Here is a 16,715-nt window from a genome sequence, read left to right as displayed (position 1 = left end):
GTAAGCACTCGCAAGCACAAAGGTAAGCCAACTGACTGGCAGAAAAGGATTTGATCAGTAGGGAAGCAGATTGTGTATTACTAAATGAGTCAACTTCATCTTTGATATTTTCTGTAAAAAAAGGAGGTTTGGTAGCAGTGGAAGGCACCCCATCTATCCTGGAACAAACCAGGTAGCAGAGAAAGGACTTCATGCTAAGCCAATGGGTCTGGCCATCTTCCATAGACGTGGCCTCAGAAGGGAAGACCAAGGAGAAAAAGTTCCTGTCAGAAGAAACGGCTGTGGAAGAGCAGCCAGAAGTATGGAGCTTAGCATGCTTCAGGTGAAGAGTGCCCACCCTGGTACCATACATTCCCATCAGGTGCTCACTCCGTGGGTGCCACACAGCTGTGGCATGGGCTAGCTGGGACAGCGGTTGTTGCCGGAGTTCCAATGCCTAAAAAAAAATGAGCAGCAACTCCTACACATACACAAAGCAGGAATAGCTCAGATACCAGAAGTGGGATCCCTGTGTTGTCAGGGGGCTCAGTCATTTTGGTACATAACAGCTCCACCACACAGAGTGGCTACATGTTCTGGTGACCTAGCAAGGAGGAAGTTAGGTCTACAGTGGGAAGGAAGGGGGGAAGGTGGGATGGGAGAGACGAACTCACAACAGAGATATTAGGGAGAGAGTTCTTCCCCAAATGACTCCCACTATAGGAACAATTTTGAAAGGGAAGTCAAATTCCAAGGAGGACCAGATAAAAAAGGGAGAGTGGAAACACGAGACACAAGACAAAAGGGAATAGCAGAACTGAGGAAATAGCCAGATTGTCATATAGGGAACCAGGTGCAGGGGGAGGGAGGGGGGATATGGGATGGGAATGACTGGATATGGGGAAGGGAATGAAACTCAGGAGAAAAGAAAGGCTGCAATAGCTCAGGGCCCCATGCACACCACGCATGTATCCACAAATGAGCTGTGAGCCCCCAAGATGAAATGTTCAGTGGGATTCATATTGTGTGCTTGAATTGTCCACAATGTTCTTCAAACAAATCATGAACAATTGTGGCTCAGTGACATGGTGCATTGTCATCCACAAAAATTCCATCACTGGTTGGGAACACAAAGATCATGAATCATTGCAAGTGGTCTCCAAGTAGCCGAACATAACCATTCCCAGTCAATGATCACTTCAGTTGGACCGGAAGAACCAATCCATCCCATGTAAACACAGCCCACACCATTATGGAGCCATGACCAGTTTGCACAGTGCTTTGTTGACAACCTGGGTCCATTGTTTCATGGGGTTAGCACAACACTCGAACCCTACCATCAATTCTTACCACCTGAAATTGGGACTCATCTGATCATGTCATTGTTTTCCAGTCATCTAGCATCCAACCAATAAGTTCACAATCCCAGGATAGGCACTGCATGCAGTGACATGCTGTTAGCAAAGGCACTCACATCGGTCATCTGTTGCCATGATCCATTAACACCCAATTTTGTCTCACTGTCCTAGCAGATATGTTTGTCATACATTCCACACTGATTTCTGCAGTTCCTTCATGCTGTGTTGCTCATCTGATAGCAATGACAACTGCACACAAATGCCACTGCTCTTGGTTGTTAAGTGAAGGCCGTCTGCCACTGCATTGTCAGCAGTGAGAGGTAATGCCTGAAATTTGGTATTCTTGGCACACTCTTGAGGCTGTAGATCTAGAAATATTGAATTCCCTAACGATTTCTAAAATGGAATGTCCCATGCATCTAGCTCCAACTACCATTCCGTGTTCAAAGTCTGTTAATTTCCGTTGTACAGCCACAATCACATAGCAACCTTTTCACATGAGTCACCTGTGCACAAATGACAGTTCCACCAATGCACTGCCCTTTTATACCTTGTGTGCATGATAGTACGGTCATCTGTATATGTGCATATTGCTGTGTGGAAAACTTTTTTTTTTTTTTTTGTCACTATGAAAAGTTTAATATTTTTTTTGTATTTTGTGGGAACAATATTACGTTTAACGCCTTTGTTTCACAGTTTGAATTCATTGTTGGTGAAACATATTTCTGCAATACAAATCACATATCAGAAACATTAAGTTCTACTTGAGAGGAGCAGATGGATGACTATATTTCATTATCTGAGATGAGAGCAGATATAAGATGAACTAATCAGCACCAAAATTAATACCATAGGCTAGACTCTGTCCTTATCACTACACACATCTAAGAGATGTTAAGCACAACTAATCACACGTTATCTTTGCCCGACAGCTATTTGTTATGTTATGATAATAAAAATCTTACCTCTGCAGAGATATGTTGTTGAGGCTGCTCCCTAAGAGGAAACAAATCAAAAACAATTGTATTAGTGGATATGTTTTAAGAGTTCCAACTAAAGCAAACTACAAAGTCAAATATGAAGATCTGCTCTTAAGGATTATGGAAGATACAATGCCATCTTTACAGAATGAACTTTTATATACTATGTAAAATACAGGATGGTCTATGATACATACATGGAGATAGGTTACTATTCACCAAACACAGAAAGTGGATGTGCACATAGAAAAATGAAGATGCACAAGACAGGAATTTGATAGCGATAAGCAAAACAAGTATGCTGCAGCACTGCACCAGTGTAAGAGTGCACATGCAGCATACACTGACATGGAGGAATGGATTGGGTAGGGGAAAAAATAGAAGTAGAGGAGAATGTGTCAAGAGAATATGGGTGCCGGATGAGCAGAGTTAGGGTCCCAGGACAGGGGTGGCAGTGGATGTGGGAGAGGGGACTAGCAGAGACCAAGGCAAGGAGGATTACAGGATATAATGACATGTTACAAAGACAACTATGATCTAGAATCAGATTTTCACTCTGCAGCGGAGTGTGCGCTGATATGAAACTTCCTGGCAGATTAAAACTGTGTGCCCGACCAAGACTCGAACTTGGGACCTTTGCCTTTCGCGGGCAAGTGCTCTACCAGATGAGCTACCGAAGCACGACTCACGGCCAGTACTCACAGCTTTACTTCTGCCAGTCGTGCTTCGGTAGCTCATCTGGTAGAGCACTTGCCTGCGAAAGGCAAAGGTCCCAAGTTCGAGTCTCGGTCGGTCACACAGTTTTAATCTGCCAGGAAGTTTCAACTATGATCTATGTAATTCAGAGAAGATAGTGTTGGGAGGAAACATCCATATGGTACGATTTGTGAATCAGCCATTGAAATCAAACAGATTGTACTCAGTAGCGTTTTCCACCACTTAGAGGTCAACTATGATCTCAGCCACAGTTGGGTGGTGGCCATTCTTCTGGGTACACATATAATGCTGCTCAGAAATTGCAGAAGAGCTGGCATGTGGCATGACGGATTTCACAGGAGGCCCTGTCCTCGGGGCCCTAACTTCACTCATCATGTCTCTGTACTCTCTTCCACATATTCTCACATTCCACTGCAATCTCCCCCACAATCTACTCTTCTGCATCACCATGCACTCCACACGTCCATCTGTGCTGATGCTCAAGCCGCATTCTTATCCTGCCTCTCCCTTCTCGATTCCCATCATGCAGTTGCTGGCTGTGCCCCCAGCCAGTCATCAACCATATGTCCCCAACACTCCTCCACAATCCCAGCCCTCTTTCTCCCCTCCCCCCTCCTATCCTATATAACTGCTCACTACAGTCAAGCTTCAAATCCAGGAAAGTGGAGGCAGTGGACACACTGTGTGTGTGTGTGGAGGGGGGGGGGGGGGGGGGGGGGAGTGCACTCTACAGCTTGCACAAAGTCTAGCAAAGCTTTCAGTTTCATTTATGAGCCATTCAATGACTCAACCCCTTTAATACCCAGAGTGTTATTACCTTTACTCCTTAAATCATCAGAGAGAGAGAGATACTGCATATTTTTTACTCTTAAATTATTGAGAACTTTGAATTTTGGTCTGCAATTCTCTTAGTTTCTCACGTTAGTCATTACACTGGCAGCTCTTTTCTGTATGATAAATTCACCTCAAAATCAAAAAATATCCAACAAATATCAAAGGAACTAAAGACGATGATCAGTACAGGTCGAAACAACAGCATGATAGTACACAAGCTACACAACACCATTAAAAATAAGATAAAAACATGAGACGACAAAAATAATTGCACTCCAGATATATCAATGTAAAACAGTAACACCCTATGCACACTTATGCCACAAAACTCATCGCATTACAAATACAAAATGGCACACCATAGCATAACACAACCAGCTCAAAAACAAAGTTAGTAACATGAAGAAACAAATAATTAAAATATCCTTTGAGACAAATAGCACAACACAAAAGAGATTAAAAACCATGATATATGGGAACAATAAACAAAATACTCCAATAACATATGACTTGAAACTCAAAATACATTGCAAAACAGCAAAAAATTTTAATATGAGATACAAAGGACATGTAAGGGAATGTTAGCCACTTCACATATGCAAAGCATCTAATAGAAAAAAAAAGAAAAAAAAAACATCACCATTGGATAAAAACAGAAATGGCAGTTTACAGGATAATAACAGAAAAAAGTGAATTCTCATCCTCCAGGAAAAGTAATTCATACAGATGGAAAAAAATGAAAATATGCTCAGTGGGCAAAAAAGTAATAACAGAAGAAAAATATCTGTATTATTAAACAGCCTGTTGTGACACATGTATCCAGTTGCAGGTTGCCTATCTAATGACTTCCAGGGGCAACAAACCTTTTTTTTTTTATTTCTTTCAGTATTTCTTACAACAGTTAACCAAATTTCAAAATTTAAAATGCTGTCATAATCTACTCATTAAGAGGCATAATCTTATGTTATAGGTCTAATGCAGTATGAGAAGTATTACAGCAAGAAACTGTGTATACGTATCTTGAGGCAGTCTAAAGGTGCATTTACACCCGTGGAACATTTTGTGCACATTAGGCACATGTGACCACTGCACAAAGAGGCAATGAAGTACTTGCACCAGAGCAAAGTCATGCATGCCTCTGAACTGTGCACACGGATCACCGCACGCAGGCGCAGCAGTCTCCCCATCCCAGGAGGATAAACACATGCAATTGTTTTCTGCAGTTTTCTCCATTTGGTGTTATGTTTTACTGTGCCCTGCTCTTGAAAGACTCAGTTTTTAGCACACATTCAAATTTACCTTCATGTTAACAGTCTGGCTATGTTGTCCAGTGAGAAACACACAAAATTTGAACAGTATCATTGTTAATTTTATCTCATTTTTTCTAGCTTGTTAATTCCATGGATTATACTGACAGAGTGAGGCTAATTAATTGTCTATAGATCCTCACAAATAAGAACAACCTGGAAACAACAAAGGCAAATCAGAACAAAATAAAAAGCCTTTGTTCATACTTCCAATAAAAACATATTGAGGAGTAGTGATTATGGGGCCCTTGATGTGTCAGAGATGTCCTGGTTGCTTTACGATTTGCTTTCATTCATAATTAGTTTGCATCGATAAGGGAAAATAAAAGAACATCGAGCTCTATCAGAAATGTGTGACCATAAAATTCTTTTTCATTTACAAAGGGAATCAGAAACTCAACATCTAATGTCGTATTTCTACATGAGCCACCAGCTGGAATCTGTATGTTGGAGATCCATATACTGCTGAAACTGTGTCGTTCTATGCTTCACAGATATGAACTCCCATTGCTCCTAGCTCAGCCATTGAATCAAATTCATCACAGAAGCAATAAAATTCCTGATGTGTCAGACTCTTTCTAATCCCTCAGTTGATTTTATGGTTCTTACTTTTCTCTTTAAAGTTTTCTCCTGTTAAGAATTCATTATTATGATTATGATACACATTTTGCAATATAAATAAAATACACATAGTGGAATATTCTTGACCTGTTCATTGCAAATGTTAAGGACCTAGCAAGTGCTTTGATCCCAACAGTAAGTCTTATACAGAGGTTGGACAAAAATACGGAAACACTGCAAAAAATTCATGCTCAAATCTAAACGCAAATGCGAGCCAAGCCTGAAGGTTGTGCTGTTGTATTTGACCACGAACAACTCCTGTGTAATGTCCTCTATGCATTGCAAGTATCAGTTGTGGTAGGGACCGATGACCTTAGCAGTTTGGTCCTTTGGGAATTCACACAGTTGTGGTCAGTACAGTGTTGTCCGTAACTGTGAGTGCATTATGTTGGAGCTAAGTGAATTTGAATGTGGACAAATTGTTGGTGCCTATATGGTGGTTGCTTCCATAACCAAGGTAGCCAAATTGTTTGGTGTTTCATGAGGCACCATATCGAAGATTTATCCCATATACAGGAAAAGTGGATGAAAGTGTGTGTCAGAGTGATCATGACGGATAGTCACTGAAGGGGACTGTGACAAAAAGTAAGAGGATGACAGCAACAGAAGTTACTGTACAACCAATGTCACACTCAGGAACCAAGTCAACAACAAACAAGATGAAGGGAGCTCCATAGGCAAGGAATTTCAGAGTGAGCTCAAATTTCAAAACCACACACCAAATGTCCATAACAGAAAAACATGGTGCAGAAGTCAAAGCGCAGTGGAAGAAAGTCATTTGGTCAAATAAGTCTTGTTTCACAGTGTTTCCAGTTTCTGGCTGAAGTTACATCTCAAAATTGACACAGGACAGTGGGGGGGGGGGGGGGGGTGATGATTTGAGCAGCCACATCTTGGTATTCCATGGGCTCCGTGTTTACTCTGCAAGTTCACATTACTGCCAAGGATTATTTGACTGTTTTGGCTGATCAGGTGTATCCTAGGGTACAATATTTGTTACCCAAATGCTGATTCAGTGTTCGAAGGTGACAGAGTCCCTGTCCACACAACTCACACTGACCAGGACTAGCTTTATGAGCATGAGAATGAATTGTCACATATCCTCTGACGACCACGAACACCACATCACAATGCTATTGAGCCTTTGTAGTATACTTTCGAGAGAAGGTTGCGTGATTGCTATCCACCTCCATCATTGTTACCTGAACTTGTCATTATTTTGCAGGAAGAATGATATTAGAGTCCATTAAAAACCATACAGGACTAGTATTTATCCATTCCAAGATGACTGGAAGCTGTTTTGAATGCCAATGTTTTTCCTACACTGTATTAGACGTGATAATGTGTTGTGTTTGTGGTGCTTCTATATTGTTCTATGACGCCTGTGCGTTAGGTGGTGCTCACCCTGCCTTTACACAGTGTTTACACTGGCAGCCAGCCCATGTCCTGCCAGAATCATTCAAAATTTTTAACATTTCTAGTGTGAGCTAGTGAAGCTACACTTCACTTTCTGCAGTACACATTTGTTTTTTACAAGAGTCGCTGCTCAAGCTAATTTTTTGTTGCAGAAAGAAGAAGTTCCTTTACTTTTCACAGTTGGTGAGGAAAAATTACAAGTATTGTAATCATATATATGAAGATTTGTTTTCTCTGATTGTTACTGAAATGGATATTTACTGAGTCCATCAATTTTCTAGTTTTGGAGCTATAAGGAATTAAACAGCCATATCTTCTTACATCCTTTAACTATTATTTCAGTTAAAATGGTGATATCTAAATGGGAACACCTCTGAGAGAGTTACAGAGAAGAACTTAAAACAAACCTTGGGACAGTGAGATTAGGTGATCCAGGGAAAAATCCATCATAACACAATTCCACTTGGCCTTGATTTCACCACATGAATTCCTTAAAAGATGTTTTAATTCCACAACTGATGCATATCTCCTTGTCAGTGGAAACAGAACCACTGAGCCAAATGAGATTATATCAAGAACTTTCAATTTTCAGTCTGTGTCACAAGATGAAGATCATTCTGAGAGGTCATTATTAGCTCCAGTTGATGAACCGTTGCAATTGCCAAGTACCACATCATTAAGATAAAAGGAAAAAAACTTGAAACAGAATTTTAGCAGCTCAAAAAAGACAAATTAGCTTTGATGAAGGAACACCAAGAAGATGACACTTGTTACTTCCTGAGGAGTCTCTGGAGTGTGATAAACATCCTTCTTCTACAAAGGCAAATATTTGTAAAACTTACAGTACAAGAAGTTCTGTATAATGAATGGGATGATGTAAGTCGGTGCAGAGTTTTCCTTCAAAACAGTGAGTGTACGCCAATTCATCTTACTTTGTCATATACAATTTTTCTTCTGCTCTTATACTCCCTCAAAAATTTGTCTGTATTAAATTTTTCTTGAATGTTCTGCTGCAGACTTGGGAGAGTACTATGGTTCATTACATAATATGAATACCTTTATTATTACCTTTATTACCAGTTCTATGTCATTCACCAGCCACAGCTGGACAGACAGCATCAAGATACAACGTTATCAAAATATATGAATACAACTCTACTATGATAGTAATTTAATACTGCAAGACATATTTAAGTTATAAATTAGATTACAATAATATCACAACTATAAAATAGATACAATTACATAATGAAATTTAATGCAATAGTTGCTGTTGGAGTCATGGAACTGAGCTGCTGCTCAAGTAAACACTATGCTATAACTAGAGAAGAATTCTTCAATATTGTAGAAGAGTTGCTATTTTAGCTTACACAAAACAGTAGTTTTAAACTGCTCCATGGTAAAGACTGAATGTGATCAGGTAGAGCATTAAACAATTTTAGGGCCACCTTTGGGAAGCTGTTTTGTGTCTCTGCTAATTGACACCTTGGCATGTCGATACTGTCTTTGTTGCGAGTGCTGTATTTGTGAACTTCATTTCTCTTCCTGTAAATATCATGGTTTCTCTTAATGTGAAAGAGGCAGTTCAATATATAGTGCTGGCTGTAAACAGTCAGAACTCCTAACCTGGTGAAAATTGGTTTACAGTGGCCTTGAAATAATGATCATCATTGCTTTGTTTTGCAGTAATAGCACATTCTTGCAGCCTGCAGAATGGCCCCAAAACAACAGACCATAACTGATGTGGCTGTGGACCATTGCATAGTACACAGTTAGTAGGTACTGTTCTGTTACTACACTTTTCAGTTTCCTCAAGAGCTACAGGACCATAACCTCTTATTTCTTCTATGCTTCGAACCTTGATGAGTAACAGTATTGTTAAAACAATTCTAATAAAACAATGAAGTCATTTTTATGTAAGATGGCTCAGACTGATTGCCGGTGAACAACTGGTGACTGCACCTGTGTATTTATGTACGTTAGCTGTCAATGAGTGGAAATTCTTTTGACAGTGCTGAACAGTCAGTCAAAAAACAAGTTCTGACTGCACAAGGAGACAACACTACTGCAGTATCGATTGACTGTGATTCATTTAATTAGACTGCAGTGTTTGATGTCAACTAGATGCACCCATTATTCTTTCTGTTAAAATAAAAAATAAATAAAATACAAAGTAGAAATAGGAACATTTTGTGTACCAATTACTTTAGATGCAGAAACATACACAAAATGTGCTTCTATCTGTGCATCTTCCATTTGTCAACTCCAGATAGAAACCAATCAAACAGAAGGTCACAACCTTTTATTATAGTCAATCCACAGCAAAATCTCACGTTATGTGAATTTAATCTCCCCTTCTACTTTCATATATGAATTGTACATTCAACTTCAAGAAAAATTTGTATGTATTTGGAGTTTCCTGAAACACGGATAATTAAAATCACACGAGGACACGATAATAGGCCTGCACTGATTGTAGTAATTTGTTTTTCTATCCTGCAGTGTTCATGACACTGCCCTAAACCTGCGCAAACTCAGTTGGCTTGCAAATGCGGCATTGACACTATTTAATAACTTGAATTTACTTGTGGATGAAGACAGATATCAGTGTCACCATCATTTCAAATATGTTTTTGTATCTTTATCAACAGTAAACTCACAATAATGCATAGTCCAAAACGCTCTGAAAAATTGTACATGCAGCTTACCATTTGCTACAGGATACATAAATCAAGTGCACAAGCTTGATAAATAGCATCATTTCATATTTACGGTTATGGCTTATGAAAAGGTAAATGATTTATAAAGAAGCTGATACTCCACCCGATGTGAAAAATCATACACTATTGGCCATTAAAATTGCTACACCACAAAGATGACATGCTACAGATGCAAAATTTAACTGACAGGAAGAAGATGCTGTGATATGCAAATGATTAGCTTTTCAGAGTATTCACACAAGGTTGGCACTGGTGGCGACATCTACAACATGCTGACATGAGCAAAGTTTCCAATCAGTTTCTCATACACACACAGCAGTTGACCGGCGTTGCCTGGTGAAACGTTGTTGTGATGCCTCGCATAAGGAGGAGAAATTGGTACTATCAAGTTTCCGACTTTGATAAAGGTTGGATTGTAGCCTATCGCAATTGCAATTTATCATATCGCGACATTGCTGCTCGTGTTGGTCGAGATCCAATGACTGCAGCAGAATATGGAATCGGTGGGTTCAGGAGGGTAATACTGAACGCCGTGCTGGATCCCAACGGCCTCGTATCACTAGCAGTCGAGGTGACAGGCATCGTATTCGCATGGCTGTAACGCTGTAACGAATTGTGCTGCCACGTCTCAATCCCTGAGTCAACAGATGGGGACGTTTGCAAGATGACAACCATCTGCATGAACAGTTCGACGACATTTGCAGCAGCATGGACTATCAGCTCGGAGACCATGGCTGCAGTTACCCTTGACGCTGCATCACAGACAGGGGCGCCTGCGATGGTGTACTCAATGACGAACCTGGGTGCACGAATGACTAAACATCATTTTTTCAGATGAACCCAGGTTCTGTTTACAGCATCATGATGGTCGCATCCATGTTTGGAGACATCGTGGTGAACGCACATTGGAAGCCTGTATTCATCATCACCATACTGGCGTATCATCCAGTGTCATGGTTAAACATCTCAGTCACCTCTTGTTTGCATTGACGGCACTTTGAACAGTGGACGCTACATTTCAGATGTGTTACGACCCGTGGATCTTCCCTTTATTCGATCCTTGAGGAACCCTACATTTCAGGGGGATACTGCACGAACACATGTTACAGGTCCTGTACAGGCCTTTGTGGATATAGAAAATGTTCGACTGCTGCCCTGGGCAGCACATTCTCCAGATCTTTCCCAATACGCCAGTCACTACTATTGATGAACTGTGGTATCGTGTTGAAACTGCAAGGGCAGCTGTACCTGTACACGCCATCCAAGCTCTGTTTGACTCAATGCCCAGGTGTTTCTAGGCCATTATTACGACCAGAGCTGGTTGTTCTGGGTACTAATTTCTCAGGATCTATGCACCCAAACTGCATGAAAATGTAATCACATGTCAGTTCTAGTATAATATATTTGTCCAATGAATACCCGTTTATCATCTTCATTTCTTCTTGGTGTAGCAATTCTAATGGTCAGTAGTGTATTTTTAAACCATATACTTTTTTTCAAAATCAATTGAGAAACATTGTGCAACTAAAAAAAATCACATAAAATGAAAAGTAGTCACATTCAACAAACCTTGATTTCCAAAGTAATCATAACTCAGCAATCTACAACAAATTTTACATACACTTTGAAACATCTAAGAAACTTTTTCTCACTGCCCCCCACCCCAGTCTCCCACAAAATAATCCATGGAAAACATTTGTCATCTACCACATTTTTATGTTTATGCACTAAAACTTCAACAACAGGTGTGACATTTTAATTTATTACTTCTTTGCTACTAACTCAATTTGTAACACATTTTACAGACAGTATCCACATATACCACTGACTCTGCCTGCAAAAATACACTTAAGTGCCAAAGAAACTGTTATAGGCAAGCCTATTCAAATACAGAGAGATGTCAACAGGCAGAATATGGCACTACGATCACCAATGTCTATATAAGACAACAAGTGTCTGGCGCAGTTGTTACAACAGTTACTGCTGCTACAATGGCAGGTTATCAAGATTTAAGTGAGTTTGAATGTGATGTGATGGGACACAGCATCTCTGAGGTAGCGATGAAGTGGGGATTTTCCCATACAACCATTTCACGAGTGTACCATGAATATCAGGAATCCAGTAAAACGTCAAATCTCCGACATCGCTGCAGCTGGAAAAAGATGACCGAAGAGAATCATTCAATGTGATAGTAGCATAACGCTTCCACAAATTGCTACAGATTTCAATCCTGGGCCATCAACAAGTATCAGCATGCAAACCATTCAGTGAAACATGATTGATCTGGGCTTTTGGAGGCAAATGCTCACTCATGTACCCTTGATGATGGCACAACACAAAGCTTTATGCCTCGCCTGGGCCCGTCAACACTGACATTGGACTGTTGATGATGGTCGGACGAGACTTGTTTCAAATTGTATTGAGCGGATGGACGTGTACGGGTATGCAGACAACTCATGAATCCATGAACCATGCATATCAGCAGGGAAATGTTCAAGCTGGTGGAGGCTCTGTAATGTTGTGGAGCAAGTACAATTGAAGTGATACATCTAGATACGACTTTGACAGAGATATGTATGTAAGAATACTGTCTGATCAACTGTATGCATGCATTCATGTCCATTGTGCGTTACAGTGGGTGTGGGCAATTTCAGCAGGTCAATGCAACACCCCACATGCCCAGAATTGCTACAGAGTGGCTCCACTTCCGCTGGCCATCGAACTCCCCAGACATGAACATTATTGAGCATATCTGGGATGCCTTGCACCATGCTGTTCAGAATAGATCTCCACCCCCTCATACTCTTACGGATTTATGGACAGCCCTGCAGAATTCATGGTGTCAATTCCCTCCAGCACTACTTCAGACATTAGTCGAGTCCATGACATGTCACATTGCAGCACTTCTGCATGCTCATGGGTGGCCTACACGATATTAGGCAGTTGTACCAGTTTTTTTGGCTCTTCAGTGTATATCATTGTATGATACAGGGGAGTTCAGAAGACAGGAAGTCATAAAGACTGAAATGCATGAAAAATTAGCTTTTGCATTCTACAGGATGCATATTACCCAGTCTATAATCATCCAGTGTTTGATAATGAGGGCAGTTAGCGACTTCCAACAAACTTTAAACATAATTTCAAGTCTTTTATAAACTTTCCCTACTTGAATGATTAATGTCAAATGTTTAACACATTAATTCTTTGTAAATTAATCATACTTCTACAGTTGTGCTTTACATGGAAGTTTGATTCTTTAATGAATCACAGGTGGGGGTGGGGGTGAGGGAGGGGGAAGGGGTGAGGGCGGAGGTGCGGGTGGGGAAGTTCCTGGTTCTCACTAACTTACAACTTGTCACAAGGATAAAATATTATTAAAATAAAAAGTACAGATAAAAAAAATTTTAAAAAAAGGTAAATCTCACACACACACACACACACAGACAGAGAGAGAGAGAGAGAGAGAGAGAGAGAGAGAGAGAGAGAGAGAGAGACCCCTGTCTTCTATAACTCTCGTGATTCCTCTGTAAATCTTAGAGTATAATTGTGGGCAGGGGTCAGAAAGAAAAGTTATGTACTCTGAAATTCGTAACTGTCACATATATCAATTGGAATCCTGGATTGTGTTCATCTAGCACATACACTAGAACTAATGGACACACAAACAGAACAGGAAACAGACAAGTAAGTGATTAAACACATTTTTATAGAAGAAAACAGTAAGATAATTCAAATGTGTTGTCAGGAAGCACCAAAATCTCATATTAGAATACACATAGTCAAATAATTGTCATTTATTTTACAGACCACTGGTGATGCCTAATATGAATAGGTGAAAGATGTTAAAATTATCAGTTTAAAAAGATGAATAAAATTTATTCGTATCTACATGACAAACATACCTGAAGTTCATGTTCAGCATGTTTGTCAGCTCTTGAGGAGGAAACTGTCCCAAGGTTAGCAATGTTCCCAACATCCATTTCTACTTGTCGGTCCACTGTTCAAAGTGTCCTCCAATAAGAGAATAGCACTACATCCTCATATGCCTACTGCACCTACATCTATACTTCACAAGCTAATTTATGGTGAGTGACAAGAGGGTACTTCGGCCTGTCACTACCCCCATTTCCCTCTTCAGTCAAGAATTGTTCGCAGGAACAATGGCTGATGGTAAATCTCATTGTAAGCTCTAATCTCTCCAATTTTATATTCACGCTTACTAAATGAACATGTAAAAAAAAAGCATTGTTCGTCTTCTGATCTCCTCAATTTTTCTCTATCAGTCCCGTCCAGAAAGGATCCCTGACTGATGAGCAATATTCAAGTATTGGTTGAACAAGGGTTTTGTAAGCTACCTCCTTTGTGGGTGGACTCCACTCACTGAGGACATTTCCGATGAATTTCAGTCCGACATCTGCCTTATCGGTGATTAATTTTCTGCAGTCAGTGCACTTTAAATCTATGCATACTCATATATACTTTATTGATCTGATAGATTTGACTGCTTCCAATAATTGTCCTGCAACTGTGTAATCATACAGTAATTGATCTTTCACCAATTTATGTGCTATACATTTGCATTTGTTTATGCTGAGGCTCAACTGCCCATCCCTGCATCAAGCATCAGTCCTCTGCAGATCTTTCTGAATTTTGGTGCAACTTTCTAGTGTAGCAACTTCTCTATATACAACAGCAACTACCACAGACAGTCTCATGGAACTTCCAGTGTTATCCAATTGGTCATTTATATGAGATATTATCAAAGAGCAATGGGAGCTTTCGATTTTCTTAAAGAATTTTTATTTCTTCATCAACATCAACTTTTTCCCCTTGTAAATAACCCTCCTTAGACATAATACATTTGTGCCAGCACTTTTTCCAATATTGGAAGCACTTCTGGCACTCACTTTTCATTACGGTGCTCAGCTCCGTCAACAACCCTGTTTTCGTCTCATCACTGGTGGCAAAACTACATCCTTCCAAGATTCTCTTTAATCTCGGGCCATGTTTGACAACCTGAGGCAACAAAACAGTTTTGTTTTCTGCCAAAACATCATGAACAAACAAAGAGATGTGAGCAGGAGCATTTTCATAATGAAATTTCCATCAGTGGTTTCGTCACAATTATGGTCATTTTCTTTGGACTGCTTCATGCAAACACCACATAACTTCCAGGTAGTGTTACTGACTGACAGTACACCCAAAAGGCAAAATCTCATGATGCACTGTTCCACTGTAATTGAAGAAAACAGAGAGGACAATATTCACATGTGCTAGTACTTGTCAAATTTTTTTTTTTGTTCTTGGCTCTTTAAACAATTTTCAATGGGGTGACTGAGCCCTGGTTTCGAAGTCATACACATATATCCACGTTTTGTCAGCTGTTATAACCTTCTTTTGAAATCCTGGATTGGATCATCATCAACTTCATTCAGTAATTCCTGAGCGATGTCTACACAACATTATTTTTTTGTTGCTACAGGTTTCATGCCCAAAACATCTGAAAAAATTGCTTGGAAACAGCCAAAGGTTTTGCTAGAATCATCAGCAACCTTCCTGATACTGATCTGTCAATGTTCCACAACCACTTTCTTTACTCTTTCAACACTGCTGTCAGTAATTATGTGCTATGGTGTCCAGAGCAGACATCTTCAATGTCTTCTCAACCCTGTTTGACACATTTATACCACTTGCAAACTCTTGTCTTACTCATAGTAGAGTCACCAAAAGCGACAGTCAACATTTTGAATAATGTGCTGCACTTTATTCCATTTTACAAGCAAAATTTGTAGTAAATTCTATGATCCATCCCTTTCAAAAGGAAAAATTTTCCAAGCATTTGAAAAAACATAAAATTTTCGACTGTCAACAATAAACTAAGTATTCAAAACAACTGAAAATGCAAACATACATCAAGAACATGGGTAAAATTTAATGGTCCTATAACATTCCCTTGGGGTATGCCCAAAGTTACTTTTGTGACTGAAGATAAATCCCCATCGAAAATGATATGCTGTTTTCTGTTGATCGTTTTCCCTATTCTGACGCCGAAAGGCATCTCAGTTGTTGGAAACAACTGTCCAGCGCAATGCACACATCTCTTCAATGCATAACCCACCCATTGTGCCATCAGATACAACATATTATCTGTTCTCAGTGCCCTTTACTCAATGAGACGTCTTTTTTTAGACCTCATGCATTAACTACTTCTTAGCAAGTTAACAAAGATGACATAACTTGTCACTAGTAACAGTAGTGGATAGGAATGCTCCATGAGTGAATTGGTGACATTAAAGCAAAAACATAGTAACAACCGCACCTTCGACTACTGTTCCTTAGATTCAGACCATGCAGTACTTCTCCACTTGACTCCTGGTCCTTGCCTACTGAATTCAAATGTTGCACAAAGGTTAAACAGTCACAGATCATCACACGCCAATTCTTGAGACTTTCTGACCATGCAAAATCATTCATAGCAGAGTGATCTTACTTGAAATCAGAAAATTCTTTTCTGACATTAATTATCACATCACACTCACCCCACAGATGATACAAATGTTTTGAGCAGTCTCCACTGACTTCACCCTCCACTAAATTCAAAAGGAACACTATGTCACAAAAGTTGGACTTTTTCCACATGTGATTCTGTTTTATGATGCTTAATCAAACAATTGAATATCCAGAATAGAACCATGACAATATTATGAAAAGACATTAAGTCTGGCCTCAGTACCAAGAGACAGTGGTCATGTGCCAGTGAGTTCTCTTTGTTGTGCCTGCCTG

The 16,715-nt window shown here is 39.8% G+C and overlaps 1 protein-coding gene across 1 annotated transcript in view; it reads right to left on the bottom strand.

The window, feature by feature from the left end:
* Positions 1-16,715, bottom strand: part of LOC126267834 (centromere-associated protein E-like) — a 536,568-nt gene that overhangs the window by 504,802 nt on the left and 15,051 nt on the right. Inside the window, exon 4 of the mRNA XM_049973138.1 lies at positions 2,303-2,333. Within this exon, the coding sequence (XP_049829095.1) occupies positions 2,303-2,333 (31 nt within the window). The remainder of the gene's footprint in view (positions 1-2,302; positions 2,334-16,715) is intronic.

Source organism: Schistocerca gregaria, chromosome 4, assembly GCF_023897955.1.
Source record: "Schistocerca gregaria isolate iqSchGreg1 chromosome 4, iqSchGreg1.2, whole genome shotgun sequence".
Classification (NCBI taxonomy): domain Eukaryota; kingdom Metazoa; phylum Arthropoda; class Insecta; order Orthoptera; family Acrididae; genus Schistocerca; species Schistocerca gregaria.
The sequence above is the reverse complement of the archived record's forward strand: the minus strand, read 5'-3'. Positions and strand labels throughout refer to the sequence as shown.